Source organism: Neodiprion lecontei, chromosome 1 (genome assembly GCF_021901455.1).
Source record: "Neodiprion lecontei isolate iyNeoLeco1 chromosome 1, iyNeoLeco1.1, whole genome shotgun sequence".
Classification (NCBI taxonomy): Eukaryota; Metazoa; Arthropoda; class Insecta; order Hymenoptera; family Diprionidae; genus Neodiprion; species Neodiprion lecontei.
Window position 1 is genome coordinate 26,947,179 of NC_060260.1, and position 13,661 is coordinate 26,960,839.

The window sequence follows — 13,661 nt, forward strand, 5'->3', positions numbered from 1 at the left end:
TTGAAAGTACCGATGAAACGAAACCAGACATTTTGAAATGCCTGGCTCGAGGACCTCGGCAGCTTACCTGCTTAGTGAGTACGTAGTAAGCGTAACAAGCCATTGCTGTGCCGTAAGTTACAAAATAAGTAACAGGCTCCATGATATCCCAGGAATACTCCCACCAGGTTAACCTGGCAAGGATACCGAATTGAACTGACATCAAACCGAGACCAGCCCACGTTAGGAGATTCGTGCGTCTAGATGCGGTGACTTCAAGTTCTAGTCGTTTCTATGAATTATTGGAAAATCGATATCAATCTGAGTTCGGAATATTGGTGGAAGAGGAAGAAAAAAAGAACATGTCTAATATGTAAATTGGCGATTTTGTTTTTAATGACAACTAACATCCTCCAACGGCTGCAACTGCATCTTGATGTCTTCGAGCTGAGTGAGGATCTGTTTCTCCTCTTGTAGCTGATGCTCGTCGACGTGAAGAGCCTCGTAAAGTTGTCCGACCAATACTCTGACGTCCGATATTCGTTGGGCTTCCTCCTGCAATCAGAATCGAAGACGAAACTAGATATTTGGCTGTCTTTTACTACGCATAAGACACGTTTTGACCGAAATAACGAATGCATCAAAAGTATCGCATATAATCTATCTATTACGTGGTTTTTCGTCTTTAGTCTCGTTTCGTCGTTCTGGATTTTGCCGATGAGAAACTTCCCAGCAACAAAGAGGAATTTGTAGATTTTTTACGCTAAACGGTCAAACAGCAAACTCAAAGAATTAAAGATTATTTGAGCATTACTAGGCATTGCCACTGTGTGGTATTTCTACTTCTACTAAATGTAATTGCCCTTTTGCAGGGTGTGATATCGTTAAACACAGAATGATTTTCGAGGTGATGAGTTAATTGTCGATATACCTACCATCGTGAGTCTCTCATGCTGAGGTGCGCTGACCGTGTAGATGTTGTCGTTGACGATGAGCTTGAAATCATCTTCCATTAAAGATTCTATCGAGTTTGCCGAAGCTATTCTAATTCCATCTGAAATAAGAATGACAATTGTTTTTCTTGGCCCGCGTTCAAATGATGCCTTTTGCACTTTGCTCTTGTCTGCGTTTTCCTGTTTCCTACATAGCCACAGGGCCTTGTACGTAGCTGACAATGAAGGATTGATTGATGGGGTGAATGAATAATTTGTTGCACCGATTGGCGAGCGTTACCTATCGTTGTGATCAAGGCTCGGTCAATTCCCTTATCCTCCTGCTTAAGCATATCCAAAAAATCTCCTACTGTATGTGTGATCGGCTTCAGGGTGAACATGCATTTCTCACGTCTAGACGGTAGGGGAACAGTGACTCGTGGTAATCCTCTGTGGTAAACAACGGAAACATCTGCAACAATTAAGATATGATTCGGGTTGGTACGTTATCAAAATAGCTTACAATGTTTCATTTCATATGTAAAAATCATAATTTTACGATTAGTTTTTATAAATTCCTTGTTAAATTTAATCTGAAAAACCTCCTAGTTGGCTCAATGTTCACGAATATCGTCAATTGGGTCTTTGAATCAAAACCGCAGTAATAATTCCATTCTGACGAACTAAAAAAATCACCAAACTTCCAGGTTTCAATCTGACGAAGTGAGTAAAAGTTTTTTAAATTTACTCCGCAGAGTTGCATTGAGATGGATAAAACCTGATTGCAATTTAATTTTAGAAATTTTGCCGGGTCATGCGTGCTACGCGATACGAAAAATCGTGAATCGAAGAAATAGATAAAAGTATTTTACGTATTAAAAAACTGTAAATTAGGATCCATCGGACACGTATCCATACTGGTGTATAATTAATTAAGTTGCATACACATGATACGACGGGCGTCGTTTGTTGGCGTGATAAATTCATAATTGGCTGGTAAGTTAACCTGGTTTACCACAGAGCGGTTAGATATACCGAAGGTATTAGAGTGTGGAGAAACCTCGGCGATCACTGGGCGAAGAGGCAGAACTTCCAACTGTAGCGACTACACTAGGAATCGCGTTAAGCAGGACGGAACCGAACGCGAACTAACTGCTGCCTAGGCTTGTGGCAAAAGCAATTGTCTAAAGACTTATTAAATCTTTATGCTGATACCTGCAGTGTGCGCACGTGGGTGGACGTACATTCACTCCTGGTACACCTTACATGATCGAGAATTGACATTGCCTCACAGGAAAGAATGTCGCAAGTATGTACGTATCGTAAAGTAGCTGCAGTTCCGGACGGAGGGCAAACGTATTGAAATGCAACTATTGCAATGCAGGTTAGTTGTACAGTTGAGGGTTTTAATTTTATAACAATTTAAAATTTTTAGACATGCTGTGAAACCTTGCAAGTTGTTTGATCGTATTTGCTTACAAAATATCGCAACCATGCAAACATTAGAAAAGTTTGATAATTTTTTCGAAGCCTTTCTCTACTCGTTATTGAAGTTCATGGATCTCTAAATGTTTTGCACGTCTTTCGAATATAGTAAAACGGTACAATAACTTGCCTTGTTACTAAAAAAAATTTGGTGGAGACATAGTGATAGACAAAAATGTGAAGACGATTTCCGGTTAAAATATTATACGTAAACAATAGTTCTCGGCACGTTGCAATATTTTATGAAAATAACATCGGAACTCTATAATCATCCTGATGATTAATTCAACCGTCTAATCATCATACGTATCATGCCAGGTCCGATATCAATTTTATTGTTCAACTTCGCCAAAACTTGGAAACTGAACCGAACTTGTATCAATCTTGGAGACTTAGTAATGTGAGGTGTGACATTCTATTGATTTTATTTTATCGCAAGGACCTCCAGCCAGGTGGTTAATTATTGCATAATAAGTGTGATACTGACTACGGGCGAATCGATTAGCGACGTACCGCGGTAACTAATTTCTAGTATGACTAAAAACACGCAAGCGTTTAGACGTAAACTCGTGAAACGCACTTTCCCGGATGTACAGAAAATTTTTCACAATCGTTTCCTTCGCCGGGTAGGTACACATATAGATAAAGACTGCACAGCCGGGCAGGGAAAGAGGGCGCCAAGTGGGTGTGTATAAAGTGTAATTGGGTATTGTGATGATGACTAGTCGATTTGGTCGCCTAGTTATAGATAATGGTCCTAATGAAACACCAACATATATCCAACAATCATACGCAGCAGTTGACTTGCTGAAAGAATGTGGAAGTGGCAAAATCTTCTCGAGCGGAAACATCGAGGAGCTTTCGGACGCCAGTCTTCGCCGAGATCTTGCTGAAACAATAACTTTTCACTGGTAATAGGTGCGTGTGATTGAAAAAAAAGATTGTTTTTTCCTCTACCGCTGCAAAGTGAAAACCGGGAAAAAGTGCCGGTCCTGTTTACCGATACCAATAATCGTAGTGTATTTTTTATGGGGTGTATCGCGCGATGCGGTCCTGATCATTGAGGTAGATCGTTCGGCAAGATTTTTATTTTCTTTCAATCCTCCCCTTTCTCAGTTTCTGTGAGTGTAACTGCACTACGATTTTTTTACTTTTATCTCGCTGGTTTAGGAGCATAATAAAAATAATCGTGATCACGCGATCGGTCAAACTGTGAAAGCTGTTGACCGTGAAAAAGAAGTTAGAATTTTTTCAATTGAATTTCACTTGCAATATACGCTGAAATGGAATTGGTTTCAAATGTATTATTCAGTAGTACAAGCTGAGTTGGTACGAAAAGTTTAATTGAATATTTCTTGATTCGTTACATTCGGATGTGGGCGAATTAAACTGTGTAACACTCACGTTCATTCCATCTCCCTGTGGTTTCAATAATTGTGAGATTCTCATCATTTAAATTTAAATTCATAACCAATACTCATAAAAATCTATGAAGCTCTCTTCTGATTATTGAAAATATTTCGTGATGTTTAGTCTTTAGCTTTATAGCTTAGTTTTGAATTAACAACTAAAGTTTTCCTCAATCATCCATCAAGAGTTGAAATTAGTTAATAATAAATGTATCGAGGTTGTCTCCGGAGACCATCGGATATGGTTCCAATTTCAAATTGGCACTTTGGTGTTCAGTCTTTTCTTTGGAATCAAAAAACTTGCTCCTACTTCCTATTATTCAGTAAATATTTACTTGATACAAAGTTCAGAAAAGCGTTCACCTTTCATAGTTTACCGTGTCAATTAGGTATCCTACCTTTTATACAAAGTATAATTATAGTATCACAATCAATTCCGGTGTCAACGATACGAGCCGAAGCAGAACCTCAAATTTCCGTAATGTCACAATGCAAACTGCAAAATCAATGAATTAATCCACTGTTTCAAATTATATAAGCGTTTTAGTGGAATTGTAATTTTAACCTGTTCTCACAGTCGCTAATCAAACTGTTTAGTGGTCGAGGGGCATTGTGTTCCAATTAGTATTGTGGCATACACACAAGTGGAATTTACGATCACTAACTATTCATGATTACAATCAATTAATAATTGATTAAACGAGCGCGCTCCAATATCGGTAGTCGAGAGAACACGATGTCCTCAAAACTGATAATTTTGAAAAGCCATCAAATATTGGTAACACTAGAATTGACCAATTACCCGGTTGAGTCACACCTATATCATCATAATCACTAACTATATTTGGTTTTAAACAATTGGGTCAAAGCCAAAGGCCGACCCTTTCGAGAAAAAGTTCGCAAAAGAACGAATCGTCACATGCACGTAGCATATATCACTCGTGCCACATCGAATCCTAGTTCTTTTCGAGTCGTTTAATTTTCCTCCCGAGAGAAGCGACGTCACGGTGACATCTGTCGGTACAAAAGCGGACCTCACGACAGGTTGTGAACGAACGTAATAAATGTAGGCGCGCTTACGAATCGCTAGAAATAATTTACAATTTGTAAATTTTTGCAATCAAATTCTAAAGTTATGTTCCGCCTGTTTTGAAGGATCTTGTGGTAGTCGTCCACAGCTGATTTCCAAATTTTTACTCCGGCCAACTTATATGCCCTTTTGTACTATGTTTCATAAAGCTGCTGATGCCAGGCGTCTGACCATGGGAGGCGTGCAGAGCGAACCTCACAGCTTAGGACATATAAACGTCGACCGAGATGCGTTGTGGGTACAGGAGAGACTCCGTCACAAGAATCGTCGGTAAGCTGGAGATCTGTTTGAGCGACGATTTCTCGTTACTCAAAAAATCGAGCCCTGGATTCGGATGAGTAAAAGACAGTAGAAAGAAATATGTTTTTAATATTTTATACATATCACGACAGCGGCCTACTTGTCAGGTAATCGTAAACTGCTAATTGCTAAATTACTATAACGGACATCCAAGTGCTTATTAGTGGTCATGGTCTAGTTGCATTACTTGATTTAACCGCCTGCACTTGGATTTCTGTGTGGCGTATGATGTTTCTCTGATACAAACCGGCGATAATACATCGCTCCTACTTGTTTGCCAGATAATTGTACAGGAATTAGACTTGTTTTCAAGCAATCTACATTGTTAAAGTTTATATGAGTCCCCATGTACCGTAACAGTCACAACACGTTCATAAATAGATCAAAGTGTTGAAATTTTCTCCAATTTCATACAGATTTTGTGTTTAATTTTGCGAAGCCCTTTTCCTCGAGATCAATTATCGACGTTCAATCAAAATAAAATGAGCAATTTCATTGGTGTTACAGGATCATTGAACACCTGCGCAATTATACTAACCAATCCCTCACATATAATTTATGACGCTGCCCGATTGCCCGATGTATTTACACAGGGTGGGTCTGGGACGTGTTATTTCACCTGAATCAATATTGTTATAACATAGTAACACGCGAGCGTAATTACACGTGCAATTGCGGTTTGAGCGTGTGTAAAGAGATTAATCAAGCAATTATTGGTATACAAGTAAAGCAGTTTGCGCTGATGTCGTACCTACATAAGCACACGCAACAATGATGTTTCGATCGCTTGTCCGGCACCATTAACCAACTAAACACGGGGATGGACTATTTTCAGGTTAATTTCACAATTGAATTTGTTCGACATGTAGGCCAATAAAACGTTCCGGTGCTTCAACGCTGAGCATATTCAATGTGGCAATCGGTAATATATCAACTGAGCAAAACCTCTCGCTCGGCAAAGCAGGTGCCAGTTTGCATTCGAACTTGGCGATATCATAGCGCGCCAATTTCAAATTCGCGGCGTATATTTACAACATTTGCAGCTGCTACGAAGTTATCGACCGTCTTAAAAAGCCGGAGGGATAAGTTATAATATGCTAGGCGGATTTCATTAACTGTTGGAATTCGTTTTTATCTTGCGCCAATTTACGAATCCATAATGTAACAGATTGCCGTGCAAAAACCACTGTTATTATCATATAGCTACTCTCCGCACCAAGTCGCTGCCTAATCGGATTTAGGATACGTTGACAATGTGGATACAACAGAAATGAAATGCCGCGGGTACAAGGGCTTTAAATATATTAACGAGAACTTTCGACGAACGGCAAACAATGGTAGATGAAGTCGGTTGACACTCTCAAACAAAAAGCAACAAAAAAAAAGGGTTTGCTAGATAAAACAGTTAAATTTGATTTAAACTGTATAATTTCTTCATTGATAATTTCATCAAGAACTGTGAATTAATATCGAAAAAGTTCAATCGTTAAAATCGAGTTGCGTATAATCTATAACAATTTCACTTACGGAGGTAGAAAAATTCTATCTCTGGGGGTAATTTGATGGAGAATTTTCATGCTGGAGACATCTGATTTTTTTAATGTAGCATTAAGTAACTGGTGTTTTAGTGAACCCAAAATCCACAGTTCACAATTACAATCGGGATCGAAAGGTGACTCCATTAATTCTACATGTTAAACTGGATTAGCTTTAACTGCGGTTTTCGAACGTTTTCCCCATACTCTTATTGTTACAGACTGTACGTGTCATAAGTTCGTGGACCGGAGTTGAACGCCTGGAAACTTTCCGATAGAATAGAGTGTAATTAGTTGTATAAATATTACTGTTGACATAGTAGGTATACAAAGTTCGGAGTGTCGAGTAGAATAAAAAATTCTAACGTAAAGCAGCATTCGAATACCTTTTCCATGGAGATTTACGTAATCCGTGAATGGTCCCTAATATTTCTTTGTACCTTATACAACTGTATCCATACGAAAGTGATAAGTACTACGCAGATGTATTGATCAACGGGTTATTGCAGTCACTCCGAGACGTCGTATACATTTATTATGTTTAAAATTTTTTTCATCGACAAGCACATTGCACGATACAGACTGCGGATATAAATATCCCTTTATGTATGAAATGGGTAAGAATATGCACACACACAATATTTATACATATGCGTATATAATGTGAAATATTAAATTTCCCTTGTCACCGTTTGGGGCAGCAGCGCCTACTTGGCGAGAAGTATTAGACAGCTCAACATCAATTTCGTATCACGTCGGAAAAAGAGTTTACATAACAATTGAAAAAATTCTCGGGATAGGGAAATTCGCAACAGTAATAGGATTTCTGAAACGTATGCAATTAGATCAGCAGCAATCCCGATAATAAATTTATAAAATACTACAACTACAATAAATTGTATAGTAGGTGAATTACTAAGGAGTGATAATTAAACATCGACATGGTATGCGGTACAGCAATTAACTGTGAATCGGAAGTAGCAAAGATTTGAAAAATGCTGTAATGTATATAAAGTTTTCGTTATCACCTGGCTCCACAATTTCTTCGAAATACTGTAAAAACCGAAGTATTCGATACGAACTGATAAATGGAAGATCGCGGAGCAAATATGTCGATAATTACAACTGACCATTGTACCGTGACCGGAATTCGTAGATGTTTCCAAAATTTCGTCGTTGTTCTATCTTCAGACAATGATTAACTAACTTCTCGGTCATATTTCGACCGCCGCATAGGCCGCAGATTACGCTAATACGATCATATCGCACCTTGTAATTCTCGAGCTCCGAGCTGTTTGTAATATTACATGAAAGTTGGGGAACAATTTGCAGCGTTCTCTTCTCTCGCCAATAGTAATCAGTGCCAGTTATACGACAGACCGTACATCGATGGAGGGGAAAGTTGGAGGACAGGAACGATGGTAGGGGTTGTCAGGGCAGCACCGGAACACACCGGATATCCGTTTCGAGCTCCAACATTCTACGAATTCACAGAGTGTTACTACAACACGAGGCAGCGGTGATCACACGCGTGCTACACGCGTGTAAAACACGTAGTACGCACACGAGGATAATTACAATCATACGTAGGGTCAATTACACACGTGTTTAGGCGTGTGCGTTTGGCTTCACGAAGAAAATGCATCTGTGACAGTAATTTCACGTCGCCCCTCGCGGGATAGAAAAAGAGAGAACCAGAGGATGGTATCTCGTTAAATGAGAGTCGGAAAATGCGACCGAGAATCCTGTTCCAGCTGACGATGAGTTTCAGTCAATGGTGAAACGGCACGTTGCCTGGAGATGCGTGATCGCGATGTTCTCAATAAAAATCGTCTACTGCCAAGTGACCATGGAATTTGCTGATCAAGCTGACGAAAGGTTGTCAATTATGTTCTTTTGCTACAAGTCTTATTACCCGCACGTCACTGCATGTATTTACATAATCGAATTGTTTTTATTTTCGATTTTTTGTTTTTTGAATTTTGACTCTGCTCCGAAGGACGGATCTGTATCTCAACCCTAAAACTTCGCGAGAGAGCTGAGAAGTTTTTCATTCAAAATACGCACGTTTTTACTTAAATTTTAGTATGTACGTATATACATTACAACATTCGATAAAAATATCAGTATCGATTACAGAGAATTCTATGTCAGATGTATCCAATTAGAGTTTGAATTTACTGTGAGTTTGATATCAGTGGTCAATTGATATGAAATGTCCCATTGACGATGCTGATATTTTTTATCAAACAATAGCATAAATACTGACTAATTTTTTACAGTTATAGATTTTTTTCAATTAGTTAATACCGCGGTCAAATACATGTAGGTACACTGCGAGTTGAGTAAAAATGTGTATATTCAAAATGGTAAACCTGACAGGTCTTGTGAGAGTGTTGAGATAAAGACCTGTGATTTTGAGGAGATTTCTATTTCATTTATTTTAAATCAATTTCGGAGGCGTCACAGTCAAATTAAGAAGAATTTCAAGACTAGGACCCACCCTAATATACGTATAATAATAAATCACGCAATTTTCACGCATGTACTCGATATTTCTGCAATGAAATCTGAAGCACAGTACCAGCGCCATTTGGGCGCAGGAATATAAATTGAAAAAGAAACCGTGCGTCCTGGCAATTAGCATTCCCTCGTCGAGTCATTTGAATTCATTTATACCGTGTAATTGTGCCCGATTCGCTAACACGTTTTGCGTTATATTTGCTGTCTTCCAATTAGCCAGGGTGAGTTAATAAGAGCGGAGAGGAGGTCCCCGTGTTTGTCTATCGGTTATACTTGTACATACGTAACGGTGAGAATGAGAAGATAGAAAAACTCTGTCTACCCCAGTGTCTTAAGATCCAAATGACTAATTTCCTTATCTCGCTATTACGCATTTAAATAAACGCAGGCGATATTTTTAACCACTAAAGAAACAATCTGGCTTCAATTCAGCCTACGCATCACGATCTGTGAGCTTGCGGCGCGGTTGGCGGCTTACAATATTTGCACAATAATTTATTGAAAGGTGGCCGAAAATGAATACCCTACGCGTCAAATTTACACTCGTTTTATTTCCAACACCCGCACCGCCGAGTGAACGGAGCAAATAATATCAGGACGTGTCTATATATCCATGGGTTACATGTACGTGAGTTACATTAGATCTGGACGAGGAGTTAATGCTTTTGGTAACATTGAGGTGCTAAGTGCCTCTCGCGCTTCAGCTTACATCAGACTCGAAGGAAAACTTTTCACCCAAGATACCACGAAAAGCGTTCTGGAATAATAACGTTGGATAATAGTTCAAGTTTTCGAGATCGAGAGTGTACATTTTTTTTTTTCAACCGAAATACAAAAACCGACTGACTTTATTGAATAATAAATCGCGAAATCGTCGGAAGCAAGCTGTGATTTGTTCTATGGAAAATTTAATGGATAATTAATGCTCCTATGCAAATGTGTTCTACCATGCATGGTAGCGTAGAATTTTTATATATTGATAGGAGATGGTTGCGAAGCGACTACACCAAACTATTGTTTGGCCGTAATATATATTACTCCAAAATAATTAAAGCCGGGGACAAACTAGAAAATCGAATACATTATACATATATGCGTGCGTAATAATGCGGCAATTCATCACTCACGCGGCAATGTATAAATCACACAGAGGCATACATACATGCATGCAGGAAAATCGGGTGTAGAAGACTTTGAGGGGACTAACGGAGCGAAATAACGGATCAATATTTCCGGCAGCTGCCATATTTCGATAACATTTAGCAGCACTTCAGTTTTTGTTAAAATTGTATTTCGGTTGGTAATTAAACACCATGAGCAAAAGCATGCGTTTAAACAGAGAGAAAGTAAATTTAATAAATTTTCGAATCGCAAAGAAACGAAGACTTCTATCAAACTTGTCTCTCAATTACAGACAGTCCTTGAATGTATATCTAATAATTAAAAACATAAAATAAGAATTAGCGCAGGTGAAAAGAAAAAGAAAATGCTAAAAAATCTCAGCCGTAATTCATAGCAATCAATTCGGCTGGATCCGATCGGTTGGACTTTCTTTGTTACCAGAGTTTGAGCTACTTGATATATGAATTCATATTACATCGATCGCAATATTACGTACGTAACTTTTTTCCTAAAACGGCATAGAGTTTAAAATCAGTTTATAGGCACAGAGCAGAGTTCGCAAAGACGAAAGACTCGGGCATAAATCAAAATCAAAGAGATAAAAAATCAGAATATACTTTACCGCTTCGTCGATCAGCCTCATGTCTTTCGTACAATATACTCAACTGTCGATCAAAATATCTTACCAATTCGTTAATGTTCACATAGAACGAGCATCAAAATTTCTTCTTCTGTTAAGACAGGGACTTGTTCTCTTTGAAATATGGCTGGCGATGAACGATCTGATATGAAAGCCTGAAGCTTCATTAATCATCAACGGATTTTCCCCCATGCTATAGACTGGAGTAAAAGTCAAGTCTTCACCAGGTCAAAAAATAATAAGCCAACGTAGAGACTGAATCTGCATTAGTAAAAGTCAACTCGTCCGTATAACCGGTCCCCTTGAATTCCACTAACGTGATTTACTCTTGAACCCGTGAACCGATTCCTAAGGTAAACAGGTCCACTCATCTCGACTCGTATAAATTTTGATTGCTGATTGCTTGCCCAGCGATTTCGTATAAGGTTTAGTGTACAGACATAAAAAGACACGATGCTTGTTTACGTACGATACAATCAGCGCACGGCCTCGAGTCAGTTATTTCACATGATCTTCCTGGCAATTAAGTAACAAAGCCAACGAGGAGGAGATGCCTATAACAGTCTAACTCCGACACGTAATACCTCAAGTGCGCTGGGAACACGGATGCAGATGGTACTCATTGTTGTGTAACTTCCGACTCTTTCATGGTCACGAGTCAAAAATCTACCGCCTTTTCTTCTTGTTCGTAACGCGTGTTTCGTATCTTCCTTTATTTTCTTCTTGTTTTTTAAATCGTCACTCTTTAATTTCGAAAATTAATTTCATGATGTTTCGAATTAACTTCAATAAAGTCAACGACGAAGTAAACTGAATAAACGATCGAAAGCTGTGATTTAAAATCAATCAATCGAAAATGCCCGAGGATCGATAACTCCAGGGCGGTTGCATTGCCGAAATATATGTTCAGTGTAAAAAAACGCAACGTTCGTTGAATAGATTCCATGAATAATTTCTTAATTTTCCAATTATCTTGCGTTATAACTTGTACACATTATTATCGTATAATATTCAACTGCATAAATGAACTTGAGTTCATTTCACTTTTCAAACCCTGCGTAACTTTGTTTATAATTCTTTTAGCTTATTTATTCTTCATCATCTTACTCGACTGTACACCCGAAACATTTTTAACAACTAAATGGAGCACTCAGGTGCATTTGTAACACGCGACGCATACTTGTAAGTAAGATCCTCGTGTATTTTACTTAAAATTTCATTTGGCGGAGGACCAGAAAGCCGACTAATTAGACGCACAGGTCGGGCACACGACTGCCCGTTATACACGCATGGAGGTGTTTTCGTAGTTTCAAACGCGGAAACAAAGTCTGCCTGCAAGTAGGTACATGCATACGTACGTATTAATATTCACCCGAGTAAATACGCTGCGGCTGAATCGCATTTTGCCATTCTCGTATCGTGTTTAGTTTCTCAGGAGTCTGCTAATTTTCTGATTAAATCACTGAGGCGGATCTTGAAGAGCCAGGCTATATCTGGGTTATCGATCCTCTCTGTCATGTCTACTCGCAGCTTGGATTTCGTGCTGAGGAAAAATAAAAAATTCATAAACACCAAGTCATCCGGGTATGATTTTATTTATACCTATATAGCTGAGGTTCCGTTCACGAAGGAATAATGCATTTTTAGTAGCTGATGCTAACGCGCCGTTTTTTATTACGTACCAAGTGCGATTTGTCAAACTCCGTTCAGCACGACTAACTGCCTGTGAAACGAGTGTCAAGGAATTAGTTCGTACCTTCGCCGCCAGGCGCGTGAGTCGCGGTTCTCTCTCGCAGGAGAAGATTATTTTCCTATGTCGGTAATAACACAATGCAGGAGATGAAGGGTAATTGTAAACTGTTCAACGTTTTTGCACTTTCATACTGTTTAGTATAAGATAAGTTTAGTATAAGCTCAGAAATGAAATTTTAATAGCATTTTCACGAACTCGTTGTCAAATCTAATTTACAGTTTGCAAGAATGTGGCGATTTCACTGCAATTAATAGTTTGCTTCGGCTATTTTTTTTTTTTTTTTTTTTTGCATATCGAACACACGCAGTGGTACGTAAAACCTTGCGGTCGGTGAAAATGTTTTTCTTCGTTCAAGTTGCCCGTGAGTTATAAAGCACGGCGTATAGTACATTTCAATTTGGGACACGAGTCGCTGCGTCATTGCTTTGAATGAACTGTGACTAACCACAGGTAAACAATTTTGTAACAAAACTGGTACGAAGAAAATAAAAGAAGATGACCTGGCAGAATGGATATAACGACTTGTGTCGTTAGGTTTACTTTGACGAAGAACTGCTTTGACGCGTGTTGTATGTCGATACGCGAAACTAGGTAATTCCTCGCAATGCAAATCGCGATATAGATACGTGATTCGCAATTTCTTGGAATCAAAGGCTTTGCAACGCGACGGTAGCGTCGTCTCATGTAATCATAACGTCGACAGCTGATGCATCCGCACGCGTATATACTTTGTGGAAAAACAAGGTTTCTGAAAATATACATCAAAGATGATTGCACGAATTTTCATTACGGAACGAATCGTGAGTCTAGAAAATTACACCCGGAAACAACTGGTAATTTATCAAATGGAGTATATAAGTTATCGGTGTATTAAGAGAAAAATTTTATAATCG

General features: G+C 38.7%; 2 protein-coding genes across 3 annotated transcripts in view; one reads left to right on the forward strand and one right to left on the reverse strand.

Moving 5' to 3' along the window:
- Window positions 1-13,661, reverse strand: part of LOC107226404 (calcium uniporter protein, mitochondrial) — a 73,230-nt gene that overhangs the window by 3,859 nt on the left and 55,710 nt on the right. For both annotated transcript variants that reach the window (XM_046746322.1, XM_015667208.2), the window contains 4 exons: window positions 1,213-1,383; window positions 915-1,033; window positions 388-534; window positions 68-271 (listed from right to left, as the gene is read on the reverse strand). In XM_046746322.1, the coding sequence (XP_046602278.1) occupies window positions 68-271; window positions 388-534; window positions 915-1,033; window positions 1,213-1,383 (641 nt within the window). The remainder of the gene's footprint in view (window positions 1-67; window positions 272-387; window positions 535-914; window positions 1,034-1,212; window positions 1,384-13,661) is intronic.
- The window catches only part of LOC124296416 (protein javelin), a 28,631-nt gene continuing 23,489 nt past the window's right edge, over window positions 8,520-13,661 (forward strand). Inside the window, exon 1 of the mRNA XM_046746315.1 lies at window positions 8,520-8,608. Coding sequence (XP_046602271.1) covers window positions 8,544-8,608 — 65 coding nt within the window. The 5' untranslated portion in view covers window positions 8,520-8,543. The remainder of the gene's footprint in view (window positions 8,609-13,661) is intronic.